This window comes from Notamacropus eugenii, chromosome 5, assembly GCF_028372415.1.
Source record: "Notamacropus eugenii isolate mMacEug1 chromosome 5, mMacEug1.pri_v2, whole genome shotgun sequence".
NCBI lineage: Eukaryota > Metazoa > Chordata > Mammalia > Diprotodontia > Macropodidae > Notamacropus > Notamacropus eugenii.
In genome coordinates this window covers 17,210,139-17,231,017 of record NC_092876.1, presented here as the reverse complement: position 1 = coordinate 17,231,017, position 20,879 = coordinate 17,210,139, and the positions used below count along the sequence as shown (strand labels likewise).

The 20,879-nt window shown below is 42.6% G+C and overlaps 1 protein-coding gene across 1 annotated transcript; it reads right to left on the bottom strand.

The window, feature by feature from the left end:
* Window positions 1–1,535: 1,535 nt before the first annotated feature.
* LOC140503514 (osteoclast-associated immunoglobulin-like receptor) lies at window positions 1,536–15,825 on the bottom strand. Its single transcript, XM_072607570.1, has 3 exons — window positions 15,468–15,825; window positions 13,962–14,265; window positions 1,536–4,966 (listed from the first exon to the last, which is right to left on the bottom strand). Exons 1-2 carry the CDS (start codon window positions 15,724–15,726, stop codon window positions 14,138–14,140), a joined length of 387 nt encoding a protein of 128 aa, XP_072463671.1. The 5' UTR covers window positions 15,727–15,825; the 3' UTR covers window positions 1,536–4,966; window positions 13,962–14,137.
* Window positions 15,826–20,879: the final 5,054 nt, after the last annotated feature.

Genomic DNA, 20,879 nt, shown 5'->3' with positions numbered 1-20,879 from the left:
CCACAAGAGGAAGCTACTTAGGAGGTAGAGACACTTAGCTCACATCCCTAATCTCTTGAGTTATCTACACTCCCCTTCAAGTGACCCTAGAATCTACCCACCAGAAAGCAACCATGGTGAGCAAAGATAATGAGTGTAGGTCCCAGGTCGACCTTCTTGCCTTGGTCCTTTTCTTGTCTAATAGCATCCCCGGCTGATGAAGTCTTTCATAATGTGTCCAGTTCCCCTCAAGCAAATGCTACTGAAAGAAGAGACCATGAGTAAGTGTTCTGGAAAGAAAAAGGGAGAAGGGATATATGGTACATGACTGGGGACCTCAGGAATTGACAGAGCCTTTTCTCCATGCCAGGTATAGACATGGTCAAGAAGAGACCGACATATCAGTGAGTAATCCCTATTCCATCCTCCTCCTGGAAATAATTCAGAAACAACACATTAACCCCAACCTCCCAACATTATGATCTGGTCCCTGGTATCATCTGTTTATTAATTATAGACCCATTATTGCTTCTTCCTCTTACCCCTAAGAGATGTTCATTGATTCTTCTTCACCCTTTTATTTTTCCTGCAGAATTCAAGGTCTGAAGATCAGCAAGAAGTGATCTACAGCCAGTTGAATGTAGAGATCCTGGGTAAGGGGAAGACAATCATCTCTGAGACACCCAAAGAGACCATATTCTACAGCACTCTAGCTTGGCACTAAGGGGCAAGAAGAGACACATGGGTCAGTTGGAAAAGTGAAAAGCATGAACCTCAAACAGAGGGTTGGGGATCCAATGTGCAAGGAGGGAAAATGATTCTAGAGGGTAGGCTACACAAGTTTGCCCTGTGTGGAGCACCTGATGGAGAGGGCACAGAAGTCTATCAACTTTCTTCCATCAAGTTTGTGGTATAACATGTGCAAATATATAACTGTCAATAACTCTTGTCCCTGATTTGGCAACAATAGCCACAAAAATTTAAAGAAGTGTTTGTCTTAGAGTTACAAAAATACAATATGACTTTTACCATCTAGTGTTAAATTCTAATGAACCCATAAAATAAGATAATACTTTGTGACATAGCACCTTTTTTCTTCTCTTTCTATGGGTACAGTAAATTATGGAATTGTTTGGCTCTCAAAAGTATTTGGAAAGTAGGGAGATTGGGAGAAATGCATGGGAGAAATTCACATGAACACTTTAGATTCCTCATCTTCCTTTGGTACTCAGATCAGGGGTCAATTCCTCCATGTAGCTTTCCCTAGAGTGCCTCCCCACCCCCAGCCTTTTAGTATTTTCTGCCTTCTCTAACATTTCTCATGCATTTTATCCCTTTTATTTTCTACTCATCTGCAAACATGTGCAACACATCCCCCAAGTCCACTTGCACTTGGACTGACCTCCAGGAGAATGAATATTACTTTACCCCCCACCCTCCAGGAGTAGCCAAGGTGTTGTGACTTTAAGCATTGCAGACCCTGAGTCCCCATCAATTACCCATAATCAACTAACCAGTTATTATCAATTAACTTTTAGTAAGTGCTAGTGAGGACGGAAGTTGCATAAACACCCTTTAATCTAGGGACACACTAAACACACAAGGTCCCTGGCAAAGTGGGTTCAAAGTAGTAAGAACAGTTTTGGGGAACTTTTGGGATGAAGAGGCACCCAGTGGCTCCTGACTCTTCTATTTCTTTTCTGTTTGAAGTCTTCACTGTCTTTATTTCTGAGTTCAGAATTGTTGATGAATGAAACACTGATGACTCTTTGATCTCTTCAGGGTACAGTGTCCTAGGTAATGGAACAGTGCACCATTGAGCTGGGTTGTTTGGTGGCTGGATTGTCATGAGACACAGAGAGAAAGAGGTAGAGAGACAGAGAGAGACAGAGACACAGAGACAGAGACAGAGAGACACAGAAACAGAGACAGAGAATATGTGAGCACTTGTGCTTCTGACTGTTTCCCTCTCCACCACCTGTAGTCCTTGGAGGATTGTGGTGACCTGGCCTCCACACTGGCAGAGGGAATCTGGCTTGGGAGAGGCAGTCCCCTCAGCCAGATTTTCTCTAAGTTGCAGTGACAAGCTGAAGGAGAACACCTTTTCCAATGGCTCCAATGTCTAAGAAGAAGTTGCCCCTTGGCTCCCAGTTCCTTCCCGCACCTGTGCTGACCAGTTCCTTTCTCCACTATGTGTTCTGTTCTCTCCTCCTTTTCTTTTTTTTTTTGAGTCAATACTCATTTATTGAGCACCTACTATATCCTAGTTCCTGTGCTAAGTAAGAAGAGGGGATACAAAAGAGGTAAAATCCCTGTTTTCAAGGTGCTCACAGTCTAATGGAGGAGATGATAAGCACACCACTGTATATGAGCAAACTACATCCAGGATAATTTGGAAGAACTCATCCTAGAGAAGGCATTAGCATTAAGGGAGATGTAAAAGACTTCTTTTACAAGAAGACTGGATTTTAATTGGTCCTGAAAGAATGAGGAAGGCCAAGAGGCAGAGATGAGGAGGAAGAACATTCCAATCATGAAGGACAACCAGAGAAGGCGCCCAGAGTCTGAGGGTGGGAGTGTATTGTTTGAGGAGCAGCAAGATCAGTGTATTTAGACTGTGGAGTACCAAGAGGAAGGAATATGTAAGAAGATGGAAAGATGGGAAGAGGTCAGGACTTTAAAGGCCAGAAGATTCTATAGTTGATCCTACACTGAGCGGGGAGTTGTTGTTTATTGAATAAAGGAATGACATGGCCAGTCTGTGCTTAGGAAGATCCGTTAGTACTGAACAATGTTTGACAACTTAGGACTCACTGGAGTAGGGAGAGATTTGTGGCAGAGAGACCGACTAGAGGGCTATTGTGATAGTCTAGGTGTGAAGTGATGAGGGTTTCCACTAGGGGAGCAGTGTCAGAGGAGAGGACAGCTTGTATATAAGGCATGTAACAGAGAATAAACAGGATCATGCAACTTATTGGATATTGGTGGTTGAGAAAGGGTGAAGGGTCTAGGCTGACTCATAGTTTGTGAGCCTAGGGCACTGGGAGGATGGTGGTGTCTTCAATAGTAAATAGCAAAGCTCAAAAAGGTGGAGGGCTTAGTAGGAAAGATTATGAATTCAGTTTGGGACATCTTGAATTTAAAATTGAACATTCAATTTAAGATGTCCAATACATAGTTGGAGATAAGAAACTGGAGATCAGGAAAGAGGGTTTGATAGGATAAATAGAACTGAGAATCATCAGCATAGAGATAAAGAGTTGAATCCACGGGAGCTGAGGTCACCAAGTTAAATAGTATGGAACAACATGAACTAGGGGCCACTAGCGTGCCTTGGGGACACCCAGGATTAACAGGTTCAGCTGGGATGAAGACTCTGCAAAGAAGGAGCAGTCATAGAGATAGAAGAAGAACCAGAAGAAAGCAGTATCAGGAAGGTAGGCAGGTAACAAGAATTTATTAAATACTTTTTATTTTTTTAGTAATCTTAAAAAGGAATTTATCAATTATTATTTGTCTTACTGCCACCTAACTGCTGACCATCTCTAACCATGTGAACCACAGGCATCTCAAATTGAACAGCTCTTTCTTAAGTCCTTATTTTTTGGAGCGCACCAGGGTTCTGCTATTCCCTCAAGTTCTTAGCTTCAGAGTCATCTACCACTCTTCCTTTACAGGCAAACACTCATCCACTTATTTATTAGATCATAAATTTAGAACTAGAAGAAGCTAAGAGCTCATCTATTCCATTTCTACTCCACTTTATAGTCACAGAGATCCCTCAAGCATAAGTAACAAGAGTTGGATTTGAGTCCAGGTCCTCTGACCAATGGTCTTCATTTGTTATTTCATCTCATATGCTCATTTTTCCTTTTTTTAAAAAAAAGTCAGAAGGGATTCGTTTTATGGATTTTAAGACATACTTCTCAATGGCAGGAAAACTAGGTGACACAGTGCATAGAGTGCCAGACCTGTAGTCAGAAATATTCTTCCTGAATTCAAATCTGGCCCCAGGCACTTACCAGCTGTGTGTCCTTGGGCATTTCTGTTTGACTCAGTTTCTTCATCTGTAAAATAAGCTGGAGAAGGAAATGACAAACCACTCCAGTATCCTTGCCAAGAAAACCCCAAATGGGGTCATGAAGAGTGGCACACAACTGAAAAATAACTTCTCAATGGACATTAAAGTAGATTATATATTGGAGAAGAGGGTAGGTGTAGAGACAGAGAAAGAAAAGGGAGTGTCTATATCTAAGAGCCTGTCTATTCACTAACACTAATCTCATTCCCTCCTTTGCAGACTTTTTCAATTGCATGCTCAAGGGAACCTAAGAGTCTCATTTGCCTTGATTTCAGGGAGTCACTTGACAAAGTGCCTCCCACAATTCCTCTGGTAAGACAGGGAGAACAAGTTGAATGGGTAGAGAGGTCAGGTGTGACCAAACCAGTGTGAGCAGACCATGAGAGATGGTATAGCCATCTAGGTGGACAGAATGACAGTGAAGACAGGAATGGTGGCAATAAAGTCTGGACAGGGTTTAGAGGGCCTTGAATGTAAGGAAAAGAAGTCAAGAATAAAATTGATATGCAAGCCACTGAGAGCCAAGAATCCAAAGAAGTAGAGAGATTATGAACATAAAAGAAACTTTATACAAGAGTTTTTGCTAATAGTGATGAAGTAGAGATTGATACGTGGAGATATCCTTTGCTCTCTGATCAACATCGTTGCCTCAACACATCCCTTCAGCAGCTAGGAATCCTGACTGAAGAATTGAGCGTAGGAGCAGGCTGTCAACAGGATCACTGTGAACTGTATTTTCCTCCTGCTATGGGAGTCTTGCTGCTCTAGGCAGAAATCCTCTGGTCCCTTCTCAACTCCTCAGGCTGTTCCAGTCATTGCCCAAAAGTATACCGATAATAACAAGGATCAGTCCAACCAGGCTGATGCGAAAGACATTGTGCACAGTATAACTTGATTGGGTAGAGTCTGAGGAAGAAAAGGAAATGGGGTTATTACTAATGTAAGAATATTTCCCAGAGGCCTAGAAATAAGAGTTCACCCATCTCCCAGAAGGCTCCTTGGATCCGTCCTCAGTCAGGTCCTAAACATAGCTTCATCAAGAACAAGTCATCCCACTCTGAACAGATTTCCCTTTTAGACAGTTACTCAAGAGGTTGGGAATCCTCCTGTTGAGAACTCTATGAATGCTGAAATTATGTGACTTTCTAAGCATTATCCCTCCATGCTGAGCAGTGGTCCTTAGTCTATTTTGATTCTATATCCCTACAAGGTCTGCAAGGCTAAGTTATTAACTTGCCATGACACTGAGGGCCTCCCTGATGTAAAAGTTCAACTCTCCAGGACCATCTATGGACTCTTTACTCACATCCACTAAGTTGTGGTGGCCAGAAAGTCTTGAGCTGACAAGGACAGGCCAATCAGTTCTGAGATCTTTCCACATGAGCTATGAGCCACACTTTACCTTGAACAGCCCAGAAAAGACAGGGATTAAGTCTGTAGATTAATGCTGGTTTGTTTGTCTTTTTTTTTTTGACTTCCTATGTCTGAATTCGATAATTCAAAATGCATGGTTCAGGTTACTTTGATTTAGGAATAGGAAATCCATAGAAAATTTTATAGAAAATAGAATATTTATAGCAAAATAAGAAATTTATAGAAATAGAAAAAATGTATAGAAATGGAAAAATAGAAAATAGAAAAAAACACTTATAGAGAATTTGTGACCCTAATAACATTCCAGGGGCTCATGTTCACTCCCTCCACATCTTCACCTTTCCAAAAAGGAACTTCAACCAGACTGGGGCAATCTAGGCAGTGAAGTCCAATTCACTCCCACTACCTAGTGTCTGATTGGCCTGCAAATGAAGCTGAGCAAGAATCAAAGGTAGGTGAAGAAGAGAAGGTTTGTGCTCTCCATTCACCCAGCCCATATTCCTGTCTTTATCATGTATGTCTTCTCTGCCATAAAAAGTCCTGACTTTTAGAACTTTTTCTCATCCAACACAAAACCCTGCAATCTCCCAATATTTGGATGTTCACCAACCAGGTCTTTGAGAATATGCTAGCTGGGGGTTGAAGTCAAGCTCCTTGACTGTTATTTGCATATCCATTTTTCCCTCCCTTTTTTACAAAAAAAATCTGGACATTTGACCAGATGATTTTGTCAGCTGTCATGGATTTCATTATTGTTTCTGATAACTTGCAGGTCTACTTATCTAGCCCAAACTCTCTGTTGACTTTGTCTTTGATCTCTAATTGCCGATTAGACACTTCAAACTGTATTTTTCATAGATAGATTAAACCCAACATGTCCCAAACTGAACTCATTATTTCTCCTTCTTCTCAACTCTCTCCTCTTCCTAACCTCCCTCTTGCTATCAGGAGTGCCATCATCCTCAAGATCATCCAGGTTTGCTACCAAGGGGTCATCTTTAGCTCCTTCCCCACTCACTTCCTCCACATCCAGTCTGTTGCCAAATCCTCCCCTCTGTCAAAATATTAGGAGACAGTCTGTTTCCTACAGCTAAGGCCCAGGAAGCCATCTGTGTGCTGAGCTTGGCATAACAACAATCCTTTGTGCTCACCTTCCAGATGATCTCACTCTTTGGATGACCTCAGCCAAGCGAAATCTCAGAATTGTTTCCCACCAGCATCAGGTGGCCTCTGAGCTTGCACAAGCACCTGTAGTATCCATATTTCAGTCATAAAGTCCTGCTATGAATCAAATTTGTCTCACTGTTGATGTTACTCCTCATTGCCAGGGCTACAGCTCAGTGTGTAGCCATTGGCATAAGTATTGAGATCTTGCCACACTTCCTCTAGAGGCAGGGCTCAGGCACATGTCCTTGCTTGCAAGCCATTCTTCTCACTTTGAAATCAAACTTCTGGTTGATTCCTGACTCTCCTGTCTCTGGCCTGTTTGGTTTAGGTCCAGCTACTCACAGGTTGGAAACCGCCTCTGGTCTAGTTGACACTTTACAACATGTCTCATATTCTCCTTTCTCTCCTCTGGCACTATCACCACCTTGATGTAGACCATAATGACTTCACATTGGGACTATTGCAACTATTCTGATTGGTCTTCTCAGCCTCATGTCCCTCCCTGCTCCAGTACAATGTCCTCTCAGATGCCAAAGTGATCTTCCTAAGCTTTGATCTAACCATGTCACTCCCTGCCCAACCCACACCAGTGGCTTCCTATCACCTCTAGGCTAAAATATCAAATCTTTTGGCTCTTAAAGCCCTTAGTAACCCAGCCACTTTCTCACTTTTCAATCTTCTCTCATCTTTCTTACCCCCACGTGCTCTGTGATCCAGTGACAAGGCTTCCTTTTTTGTCCTCAAAGAAGACTCTCCATCTCCAAATTCCAGGCATTTTCTCTGGCTGTCTCCCATGCCTGGGTTGCTCTCCCTCCTTATCTCCACCTCCTGCTTTTTCTGGCTTCCATCAAGTCTCAACTTAAATTCTGTCTTCCACTGGAAGCCTTTCCTGGTCCTCCTTAAAACTACATCCTCCTGTTCATTGGTGACATCTATCCTTGCATGTATTGTTTGTACAGTTTTTTTGTATGTTGTTTTCCTCATCAGACTTTGAGCTCCTTGAGAGCAGGGGCTGTACTTTTCCTTTCTCTTTATCCCCAGTACTTTGAATAGTGCTTGGCACACAGTAGGCTCTTCTTTAATGTTTCTTGAGCTGTTCAGTCCCATCATTATGCATTTGTTTTCCATGATGTTTCATAGATATTAAATAATGTCCCAACCTTCTCATCCACTGGATCTTTCAGTCAGTCAAGAAACATTTATAAATCCTCTAATATCTGCCAGGTACTGTGTTAAGTGCTGAGGACAGAAAAAGGCAAACAAACAAACAAACAAAACCCTGTCCTTGCCTCCAAGGATCTCACAATCTAAAGGGTTGGGTGGGGAGGTAATTTGGAAATAAGTCTTTATAAACAAGATATGTACAGGACACATTGGAAATAAGTGAGAGAAAGCACTAGAATTAAGAGAAATTGTGCAAAGCTTACTGTGCAAGGTGGATTTTAGCTGAAACTTGAAGGAAATCAAAGAACCAGCCAAGAGCGAGAAATGAGAAGGAACAGTGTTCCTTATTCATTAGACCTGGAGACCTGAACTCATTTTGTGCAGCAAAGTGTGTTCTTTCTTCTTCCTTTGATGACTTGTGCATCAACTTCCTTTGAATGACTTTGTGTTCCATCCTTTGGAGATCTAAGATCATTTTCTTTGGCAGTGTGAAGGAGAGAAGGAGGGAAGGGGGCAGAGAAGGGAGTGGAGAGGGAACACAAAATAATGCTGGAGCAGCTCTGCCTTCCCTCTACCATCCATTACCATTATCCCTCTGTCCTCAGCAGTGGTCCTTAGTCTTTTTTGATGATATTTTACTTTTATTCACATTTCTTAGAAAGAAACCTTAGAGGTGGAGTGGGGCTTAGATGTCTTCACTGGACTTCCTTACTCTGGGTTTTACTTGTCCTGACATTATTCTTATAGGGCCATGCCATGTTTTTGTATTCTTCCTCACTTCTGCTTGGCCACCTTCCTGGCATGCTGCTTTGTCATCACTATGTTGACTTCTGCTGCTGTTTCAGCCCCCAACAGGCCCTGCAGAGACCATACCTTGGAGGATCTAAGCTGCTTTCCTTCCTGTGGATGTGCTCGTATGACTGGGAAGGTCTCACATAGCCCACTCTCTCTTATTGATAACTAATGCACCTTCTCTTTGTCCATATTTCTGCTATGTCACCCTTTTAACTCTGTTGTCACCAGACCATGTGCTCCTTATTGGGGATTGCCTATCTATCTTGTCTATCTAACACTATCTTCAAGTACATTTCTCCACATGGCATTCTCATGCCATGCCAGCACATATGCTCCCCCTTTCCACTGTTGTTTACCTCTTTCTCTGAGGAACCAAGTCCATACCATCTAGGGTAATGAATTTGGTAATCTACTCACCATTTCTATGACTTTCCAGGCCAAATCACTTTTATCTAGTTACCATTCTCTCTGTATCTCTCTATTACCTCAGTCATTAGCATGTAAGCTCCTTGGGAGCAGACTGTCTTGCTTCTGAATGACTATCCCAGACATTAAACTCAGAGCCTTACACATAGTAAACACTCAAGAAGTTCATCCATCTTCTCATCCATCCTCTCATTCACTTGGGTGTTAGCTCCCTGTAATATTTTTGCCATTGAGGGTCATTCTCCTTGGCAGAGAAAGTAGTAGCAATGACAGTTCCTTTTGTTCTGTCTGTTGTCTTTACTCTCTCCACTCTGAGCATCCTTAGAGCTTTTTTTGATTCTCCACTTTTTCCATCAGACTTCAGTTCATTCTGAGCATTATCATTCTTGCCTCTATTCTAATAATAAGTACCATGTGGCATCCTGTGATCTTCTTTGCTTTGTTTTGTCTTCTATCCAAACTGTGTGTCCTTTCCCATCTCAGCCTTCAGTGAGAATTTACAGTGTGATGAAGCCATTGACATCCTGAGCCCAGTCCTGATCCAAGAATGGCTTATTTTAGTTTCCCCAGTGATCACATAGTAGAGATCAGAGAGCCAGGCTCAAGCAGTGAAGCTACTATCTTATCCCTAGCTAGGCTGAAACCCCATCAATGACTTCCAGCCCAAGTCTCCACACCTCTAGGAGTCTGAAGACTAGAGAGGATAAAAGTGATAGCCCTTCTCTATCCATTTATCTAAAACCTGACCTCCCATTTCTCACTCACGTTCTACAGAAACACTCCAGCTGTGATATCTGCAGAACCACTTAAAGACTCCTCTTTCTGAGTTCTAATCTGGCTTCAGACACTTACTAGCTGTGTGACCCTGGACAAGTCACTTAACCTTGTTTGCCTCAGTTTTCTCATCTGTAAAATGATCTGGAGAAGGAAATGGTAAATCACTCCAAGATCTTTGCCAAGAAAATTTCAGTTGAGGTAATGAAGACTCAGATACAACTGAAATGACTGAACAACAACAACAAATTTGTCTCCCTGATTCTCATTTTTTATCATTCTTGTCCATCTTACACATTGATTCCAAAGGAATTCTCTTAAAACACAGATCTGACCTGGTGATTCCTTAACTTAATCAATGCTAGAGTCTTTCTTTTGCCTTTAAAACCAAATATAAAGTCTTCTGGTAAGTTTCTAAAGACCTTGATAATATGTCCTGGAGGGAATCTTTCCTCATTGGACATTGATTGCTCCACTGCTTACACTCTGAAAACCATTCAAACTAATCCTTCCATGTGACAGTCTCCTATCCTGGCGCTATTCCATTGGATGATCACTTTGGCAGGAATTCACCCTTCTCTTACCTTGATTGTCATGTTACTCTTGTTAGTCATGAAAATAGACCCCAAAATCTGAAAGTTTAAAAAATAATTTTATTAAGTCATTTAGCAAAAAAAAAACAAGAAAGAAAGAAAGAAAGAAAGAAAGAAAAAAGATCCAGGAGGTGTGTCTCCCTGTCAAATCTCTGAGAGATTTACATTACATAAAGTTCAGGTGAGAGCATAATAATTCATCAAACTGACCATGGATAGGCAGTAGGCAGTTTCCAGAGGGCAGTCTGAACAGAAGCTTTTAAATTTGGAGAGAAGCTTTGAGTGAACCCACAACAAGATGTGGGTGCATCCTAAGCACTCTCTGCAGCCATCTTGCTTCCTTTGAGGTCTCTGGGGTCAATCTGTAGAGCAAGCTTTTGAGTTAGACAACTTTTAGCCACATAATGGTAGCTTCAAACACTATAATAAGTATGATTTTCTTATGAAATATAAAATATTTCCCTAAATTCTCATACTCTCTCTGCCTTCATTTAAGATACAGATCATCTTCAAGAACCCTTTCCTCATACCTCTCAACTTCTAGTGCTCTCCCTCTCAAGTTACCTAGTTGTTGTAGGTATACCAGATTGTAAATCCTGAAAATCAAAGACGTGATTAATAAAATTGAAAGTAAGAAATCATTGAACTAGTAAATAAAAGTAGAAACTGATTTTATGAAAAAATTCAATAAAATAGATAAACCATTGGTTAATTTGATTTAAAAAAGGAAACAAAACCAAATTTCTGGTATCAGAAATGAAAAGAATGAATTTACCACCAATGTAAAGGAAATTAAAGCAATTATTAGGAGATATTTTGTGTAATTATATGCCAATGAACCTGACAGTCTAAGGGAAATGGATGAATATTTACAAAAATGTAATTGCCCAGATTTACAGAATAGGAAAGAAAATACTTAAACAATCCTATCCTAGAAAAAGAAGTTGAACAAGTTGTCAATTAACTCCCTAAGTAAAAATTCCCATGACCAGTTGAACTCACAAGTGAATTCTACCAAACATTTAGAGAATTAATTCTAATGCTATATTAACTATTTGGAAAAATAGGCAAAGAAGAAGTCCTATAAAATTCCTTTTCTAACACAAATATGGTGCTGAAACTTAAACTAGGAACAATAAAAACAGAGAAGGAAAACTATAGACCAATTTGATGCAAAAATTTTAAATAAAATACAGCAATAAATAAATAAAAATAAATAAAAACTAAGATTATACACCAGGACCAGATGGAATTTATGCCAGGAATTCAGAGTTGGTTCAATAGTAAGAGAACTATCAGTATAACTGCTGTATCAACAACAAAATCAACAAAAATCACATGATTATCTCAATAGATGCAGAAAAGACTCATGACAAAATACAACACCCATTCCTATGAAAAACACCAGAGTATAGGAATAAATGGAGCTTTCCTTAAAATGATAAGAAATATCTATCTAAAACCATCAGCAAGCATTATTTACAATGGGGATAAGATACAAGCCTTCCAAATAGGATCAAGGGGGAAGCAAGGATATCCATTACTACCACTATTATTTAAAATTATACTAGAAATGCTAGTGACAGCAATAAGAGAAGAAAAATAAATTTAAAATTAGAGTAGGCAATGAAGAAGCAAAACTATCAATCTTTGCAGATGATATGATGGTATCTCTAGAGAATTCTAAACAATCAACTAAAAACGTAGTTGAAATAAACAACTTCAGCAAAGTTGCAAAATATGAAATAAAAAACACAAATCATCAGCATTTCTATATTTTACAAACAAAATCAAGCAGTAAGATAGAAAGAGAAATTCCATTTAAAACAACTGTAAACAATATAAGATACTTTGGAGTCTATCTGCTAAGACAAATCCAGGAACTATATTAAACACAATTACAGCATACCTCTATCACAAATAAATTCAGATCTAAACAGCTGGAAAACTATTAATTGTTCAACAGTAGGCTGAGGCAATATAATAAAAATGACCAAAAATGACAGTTCTACCCAAATTAATCTACTTATTCAGTACCATAGCAATCAACCTATCAAGAATTATTCTATAGAGCTAGAAAAAATAATAATAAAATTCATCTGGAAAAGAAAGGTCAAGAGCATCAAGGCAATCAGTGAAAATATATGTGAAGGGGGGTACTTTAGCCATATCAGATCTCAAACTATATTATAAAGTGGCAATCATCAAAACTTGGTACTGGCCAAGAAATAGAGTGGTGGATCAGTGGAATAGATTAGATATACAGCATACTGTGGTAACTGACCATAGCAATTTGGTGTTTGATGGATCCAAGCTTTTGAGACAAAAACTCACTATTTGACAAAAACTGCTGGGAAAAGGAAAACAGTATGGCAGAAACTAGATATAGATCAATATCTTACACCATATACCAACATAAGGTTAAAATGGGTATATGGCTTATGCATAGTGACACCATAAACAAATTAGGAAGGAATAGAATAGTTTAGTTGTTAGATATATGAAAAAGGGAATGAATTTAGGACCAAACAAGATATAGAGAACATTGCAAAATGTAAAGTGGATAATTTTGATTATATGAAATTTAAAAGTTTTTGAACAAACAAAACCAATGCAACCAAAATTGAAAGGAAAGTAGAAAACTGGGGAAAAAATCACAGCAAGCATCTCTAATAACAGATTTATTTTTCAAAAATATAGAGAACTGAGTCAAATTTATAAGAATACAAGTCATTCTCGAACTGATCAATGGTCAAAGACAGAAAAAATACTTCCTATATCCCCATTTCTTTCTCTGATTACACCTGCCCTTCCAGCCATTACTTTGATGCTCCCCCCTCACCCTTCACATTGAGGGAATTAAAGATATTCTGTATCATTTAATAATTGATTCTATTCCACAACTGACCTCATCACATATTATTGACACATTTTCTCAAGCCACATTTCTCCATTCTTAAGTTAAGCTCAGGAATGCAGTTTTTTCCTTTATGTTAGTTTGAAAGTGTGGTTGAAAGGGGATGTTATTATCTCACACCATTAGCTCCTGGGAATACCTCTTGCTTTCTGTAAGCCCCAACCAGCTTAACCTGGTGTCTTCCCCCAAAAGATACATCTCCATTCTTTCCTGTCCTGCATTTGAAGATTTGATCTCTTTCAATGGGACATTGAGCAAGGTGGTACTGATCCCTTAGCAAAGATTACCTGAAGCATATGGGTCCCACGAAGATTTAATATTCCTTTATAGTCAGGGAAAGGTGTGATTAGCCACGATTGAATGTCAGCCCAGTTTTCTTAGTGTAGCCTTTTGTAATGTTTCCAACTACTCAGACCCCCTCCTTTTCTGTATGACAATAAAGAGGTCTACCCCTCCCCTGCCCTTCTTATTGGGTCACAAACCTTGCTGATTGGTTAGTCTGACTGATTTGTTAATAGTTATCCATATCACTGTTAATAAGTTGGTTTTGCTCAACATATATGCTTTACTTACTGAATTTACTTATGACAGGCCTTCCAAATTCCCCACTTTTCTCTCAGACCTGGCTCCTGAGTGCCTCCACCCTTAAGAAGTGATACACCTCCCAGTCTTCTTCCTTTCTCTCACTCACCAGTCATCCAGATTTCCAGGGGATCACTGGGCTCTGAGGCTTTGTACGGAAGGGTCATTGAATGGTAGAACATACAGCTGTAGTTCCCTGAATCCTGGGTCCTCATAGCCAGGATGGGGAAGGAAGCCTGAGTCCTTACTGGTTTCTGTAGCTGCACAGGCTCAGGGACACCAGCCTTAAACAGTGCAAATGTCAACCCCCCAGAGGGAAGACCAAGTTGGTTGCTTGCACTCAAGTGTGACATGACCCCCTGGGGCTATCACAGAACCAGGAAGGGCTGAGAGCAAGGGCTTGGGGAGAGAACCTGTGAGAGAAAGATGATGGAAATAAATCAGGAGAACTGGGATCAAGGCCCACCTGTGCTGCTGACCAGTTGTGCTCCTTGGACAAATTCCTTCCCCTCCCAGGGTGATGGCTTTCTGATCTGTCCTTTTCTTCCATTTCCTTTTGGCCTCATCACGGATGGCACCTAGTACTCTCTAAAGGTCCTTTCCAACTAACTTTTATGAAGTCCCAGTCCCAGTCCCCCTCTCCACTCAGGAATCCCTCCTCTTTCACTTTCCCTTTCTTTCCTCCTCCCAGGCCCAGGCCATCCCCAAACCCAACCAGGATGAGTGACCAGCAGGAAAACCCATTACCATTCTGAAATCCCTTCCTCTATCCCTCTAGCCATCCTCCCTTCCCCCTCTCTGACAGGGCAGTCCTAAACCCATGTGAACTTTACTGCTCATAGGACATTAGGTGAGATGGGAGTCACCAAGGTTATTTCTTCAGGTGAATTGGAGGACAATTGATCCTCATTCCCCTAAAGTCCCCTGGTAGTGTTACTTGTCTTATTGACGTCAACTCTGCTGATCCCTTTGTACTTGTAGACACTCCTATCTGCCCTACAGCTGACCTCTCTTTTCTATGTTGTCTCCTCCATTAAACTGTAAGATCCTTGTGAGGAGGCATTGTCTTGCTTCTCCATCTGTATCCTGAGTTTAGCCGAGTGGCCACCACATAGGAAGTGCTTAATACATGTTTGTTTTCATTTCTCCCCTTTCAACTGAGATCTTTGTAGGCAGATCCACTTTGATCTCAGATGTGGCTCTTCATCTCTCACATGGTCAATGGTGAATCCTCAGGTAGGCTTAGGACCTAGGCTAATGCCAGAGGTCAAAATATAGTCTGGGTTCTAGCCCCACTTTCTCTATCACCTTGGGCAAATAATTTCCCCTAATCTAGACTCTGGTTCCTTTATTGTTGTGCAAGGGGCAGCCCCTTTATAACTCTGATGCTTAAAAATTCTAATCCTGACTCCCCTCTCCTTCCCTCCTACTCCTTCCTAGCTGGGTTAACTTTGACTATACAGGCCTCATCTCCTCTGGAACCCCCGAGTTCCAAATGTTCTCAGAGCAAAGATATCTCCAGGGGCACACAGTCCCCTTTGGTTCTACAGGGCCCTTGTGCTGGGGAGGGGGACATATCTGATCCACAGGTGCTCTTGCTTATGTCTCCTCTTACCTGTAACCAACAGTTCCAGGCCATCACTGGGCTCTGACATCATGCCAAGGGACTCTGTCTCAGAGTAGGTGCAGGTGTAGCTCCCAGCATCCTCAGCTCTGACAGACAGGAGGGAAAAGGCAGCCTGGATCTCAGCAGAGATGTGGTGTTGCAAAGGCTTCAGTGTCCCAGCCTTGAGCAAGGTAAATTTCACTTCCCGGAGGTCTGCCTGGGGAGGCCGCCAACACCAGAGGGTCACATTCCCTCCTGGGGACACCATAGGACTGGGCCGGGCCAGGAGAGAGGGTTTGGGGAGATATTCTGGGAAAGAAGGAAGCACCAGAGATCAAAGGGGAAGTCCCTGGTCTTATTCCTAGACCCTCAGTGGCATTCAACATAGTTCTGAGAAGAGGAGCAATCACAGTAGCTCAGGGTCTGTCCTATCTCCCCCCACTCCCAGGTTCTGCAGGGATCTGGGGAGAACCTTCCCTCACTTTATTGGGGAAGCCAGGTAGGAACTAGCCCTGGGGGCTTTCCAGGGTAAAGTCTCCTCCCAGGTGAGCACTCCCTCCCAACCCTGTCTCTGTGGGGCTGGTATAGAGTGGTCCTCAGCCTTGCCTCATCACCTGTCACCAACAGGTCCAGGATCTCACTGGGCTCTGATGTCCTGTGGGGGGGGCTCATTTCATAGTAAAGGCAGTTGTAACTCCCGATGTTCTCCAGACTCACAGATGGCAGAGAGAAGTTAGCTTGGGTCCCTTGAAGATCATGACTTTGTAAGGGCTCTGCGGTCCCCATTTTCATCAGAGCAAACCTCAGCCTCTGGAGGGAAGACTGGATAGGCTGCCAACACTGTAAGGTCACATTCCACCCTGGGACCACCATGGCTCTGGGCAAAGCACAGAGCAATGGCTTAGGGAGGAAATCTGGGAGGGAAGAGATTTCGAGAATTAGAGGGAGAGAGGATCAGAGACCTCAGGTTGGCTGGGTCTTTAGACAGAGCCTTGTCCAAGCTTCTGAAAGGATCATCAGCTCATAGACTTAGGATGGCCTGGGAGGGCAGACTCCTCATTTTCTAGATGAGCAAACTACAACTGAATTACGTGACTTGTCCAGCGTCACATGCTTACGAAGTGATAAGGCAAGGCTTGGAGCAATGCTTCCTGTCTCCAAGTGTCCCTTTGTATCCACTTCACCACTTCGGAGATAAAAAAAAGAAAAACAAAGAAAACTGAGCTTCATTGAGCTTGTCTGAGGCCACAAGTATCAATTCAGCAGCAAATATTTAAGCACCTCTATGTACCTGGCCTTGGGCTAGGTGCTGGGGACACAAGTACAAAGAATGGAACAGTCTGCTTGAAAGGAGGGGGCATTTTAAGAGGAGACAAGTATAGATCATGACTCTCCAGTGAATAAACATTAATAGTGATATATATTCATACAGAACGTTAAGCTATGAAAATTTAAATCGGCACTAAGATTTTTGGGACACCGTGGCCCTTCATGTTTGGGAAATCCAGAAAAGTTTCATATGAGAAATAGTGTGTTAGCTGAGTCTTAAAGGGAAGCAGAGACTCTGTGAGGTAGAGGTCACAAGAGGGAGTGTGGTCCAGACTCGGGGGATGGCCAGTCCAAAGAGCTTGAGTTAGAATGTCACGGATGAGGGTTTGGCTGCATTGCAGGGAACAGGTCAGGTAGTCATGCCCAGTGAAGATGAAGCAGTTAGCTAGGGTCAGGCCATGTAGGCTTTAACATCTAGACGGACAGCTGGGGACAATGGGGAGTCATCAGCATTTGTGAAGGGGGAATGACGTGGTCAGAGCTGGACTTAAGAAACATTCATCTAGCAGCAGTGATTAGGGTGTACTGAAGCAGGGAGAGGCTAGAGGCAGGAAGGCCAGCTAGGACAGTGTTGCCATAATGAATGTGAGAAATGATGAGGGTCTGAGGTGAAGTGCTGGGCAGCTACTGGAGGGAAAGAAGAGGTCAGACTGAGAGGTACTGTGATGGTAGAAACAGCAGGATTTGGGACTTGATTGACATGTAGAGTGAGGGAGAGTGAGGAGGCCAAGATAAGGCAGAGTTTATGAACCAGGGAACTTTGATGGGACTTTGGACATGAGGAATGGTATCTAGAAGAGAGGAATAATTGATGAATAATTAGATATCAAGTTCTATTGGGTTCTTTTTGAGTTTAAGATGTTTCTGGAACATTTCTTCTGAAGTGTCGATAGGTAGTTGGTGGTGGGGGACTGAGGCTCTCTCTGTCATTGGGCTAGATATATTGATCTGGGAGTTATCTGCATACAGATAATAGTTAAACTCCTGAAAGATGAAGAGATTACAGAGAGAGAGAGAGATGATGAATAAGAAGATAATGGAGGAGGAGGAGAAAGAAGAGGAAGGAGAAACAGGAGGAGAAAAGGCCAGAATTGAACTGTAGAGAACATCCACAGTTAAGGGTCCATGATGTGGATGAATCACCAAAGAGTGGAGAGTGATCAGACAGGTAGAAAGTGTCCCAGAAGCCCTAGAAAGGGTGAGTACCTAGGAGATGGTGACAGTTGTCAGAGTCAGATACTTCAGAGATGTCAAGAAGGCCAAGAATTGAGAAAGCATCATTCATAACTTTGGAGAGAACAGTTTCTGCTGCATGATAAACTAAAAAAGGTTGCAAAGGGCAGTCAATAGGAGAGAGGAGATTACCCCCCAGGGCCTCCAAACCCAAATCCTAGCCTTTACTTGATAGTCACTTCTCCAACCTGTACATTCCATCTCCGTGCCATTCCTTCAAACAGAGGTGGAAGCTACAAGGTTGCTAAACGGTCCCCCTGGCGTCCACCTCTTGACGAAAGGGAGAGAGAGAGAGAGAGAGAGAGAGAGAGAGAGAGAGAGAGAGAGAGAGAGAGAGAGAGAGAGAGAGAGAGAGTAATGATGCTTGACTGAGTCTACACAATAGTCAGCCATTAAACATTTATTAATTGCCTACTATGTGCCAGCTAGGTGGTCAGACAGAGAATTGGGCCTGAAGTCAGGAAGACTCATCTTCCTGAGTTCATATCTGGCTTCAGATCCTTACTAGCTGTGTGACCCTGGGCAAGTCACTGAACTTTAGCCTCAGTTTCCTCATAGGTAAAATGAACTTGAGAAGGAAATGGCAAACCACTGCAGTATCTTTGCCAGGAAAACCCCAAATCAGGTCACAAAGAGCCAGATGCAATGAAATGAACAACAACAAGAATGTGCCAGGTATCGTGTTAAACACTGGGGTACAAAAAGAGACAAAAGTCAGTTCCTCCCCTCAAGAAGCCTACACTCTAACGAGGGAGACAACAAGCAGACAGCCATGTATAAACAAGCTGGTACAGGATAAATCAAGAATAATGAAGAGAGGAAAGGCACCGCAATGGAGAGAGGTAGGCTTCCTGTAGGAAACAGGGTTTAGCTGGGACTCTAAGGGAGCCGAGATGAGGAGGGGGAACATTCCAGACCTGTGGGATGCCAGAGAAGGTGCCTGGAGCTGAGAGAGGGAGGGAGGCACCACAAGATGCTGGAGGCTTTGGAAGAGTGCTGCGATTGAAAGGAAAAGGAGACTGGGGAGAGAAGGCCCACCTCTCCCCACCCCTCCTCCCCTTTCTCCCTCCCTCCACAAGCTGTTGAGCTCAGTCCCCAAAGACTTTGACTATGTCAGAGCATTGTTGCTGCTGGTGCTGTGAAGATTCTGGTGACAATCCTCCCAGTTCCATTGACTCCCAGGTCAGTGACTTTACCAAAACGCTGCTCTGACCTGTCACTCTCCTACTCCATAAACACCAGTGGTTCCCTATTACCCCCAGGACTGAAGATAAACTCGTGTGCAGTAGGCACAGCTCTTCACAGTCTTTCTTCCCCCTCTCTTTCCAGTCTTCCTGCATGTTCTTCACACCCTCAGGCCTAGGCAAACAATTGTCCTTGTTGGTTTGCCTGCCTCTGGTCATCCTCCCTGGCAGCACACACTGTTCTCCCTCTCTTAGAATCCCTGGCTTTCTCCAAAGTTCTGTTTCAGAGTCTCCTCTTATAAGGAGCTTCCCTCTGCCCTCAAACTATTGTATTTGTCTCTTATGTAATCTGTGCACTGATGGCTGCACTCATTGTCTTCCCCACAAGAAAGTCACCTGTAGAAAGTCAGGGACCTTTTCAGTTTGGTCTCTGTATTCCCAGAGGCTAGCACATTGTCTGACACATGAAATAAATGCTTGCTGACTGCTTCATTGGTCTGGAAGGGAGGCATCTGGTTCAATTACGTGATGCCAGATTTTCTCCATCTGTAGGCTCCTTGCCATATTGGCAGCTGAGGGTGCCAACATACCCAGAACCCTGGACCTCGAGTCACCAAGCCCTGAGTTCAAATTCAGCATTATCATTACCTATCCACCTTCTTCCACCTCCTAGCTGTGTGACACTAGGCAAGTCACTTCACCTCTGCCTCAGTTTTTCAATTCTAAAATAGAGATTGTATAAGTGCATACCTCTCAGGGTTGTTGTAAGGCTATTGATATGATCTTATACTGGTCTCTGAACTCTCAGTCTCCTGTGTCTCCTGGCATCAAGAGACTTCAGAGCTGGACACAGTCCAGAGAGAAAGAGAAGAACTGGGGAATGTTTTTGGAAGAGCCTAGATCCTGAAATTTGGGGAAGAATTGTTTTCGCTGTCTCTCTTCAGGGTAGGACCCATAGACCTGTATTAAATGTTCAATTCTTCCTTCTTGGTTGGCCAGCAGGAGGACTGGGGTGGGGTGGGGTGATGGATTGGAAAGAAGGACTCACCTGTCTTCGATTCCATCTTCTTGACCAGACACAGACCTGTCAGAGAGACTGATTATAGGCGGCTTCCCCTCTGCCCTGCCAAACACCCTTCTTCTCCCCATTCCCATTCAGTCATCTTTGGTCAGGACAAAGGAAACCATCAGGGGTTCTCTCCCCAAACTCCTTCTCAAGATCTTTTTGCATCTTTAAGACCTTTCAAGTACTCACCAAAGCAGAGGAGGGCCATGGGCAATGGAGACATGGTAAGCCCTCAGCAGGGTCTGAAGCTGCTTGAACTCTGATGTAGAGGAAAGATGGGTCAGATCAGTAGTTTGAATGCAGGAAGTGGTGGACAGAGGTGCCATCTCCACCCATCCAAGGGACCCCTGCTCTTGACCATGTAACGTGGATGACTCATTGGAAATTTCCCTTCAAAGGTTTACTTCACTGACCTCAGAAAATGTTTATTTAGTGTCTACTTGATGATAGACATGTCAGGCAGGCTGATGTCCATCCAGCCAAGACCATGCTGGAGCCAGCTCAAAACAGCTTCTGCTGTCAAATTTTCACCTTGAACCTTCACATCTTGGAAATTGGTAAACACTAGAAATCATGGCTTGATTCATTGTCTTATTAATTTGTCTAGAC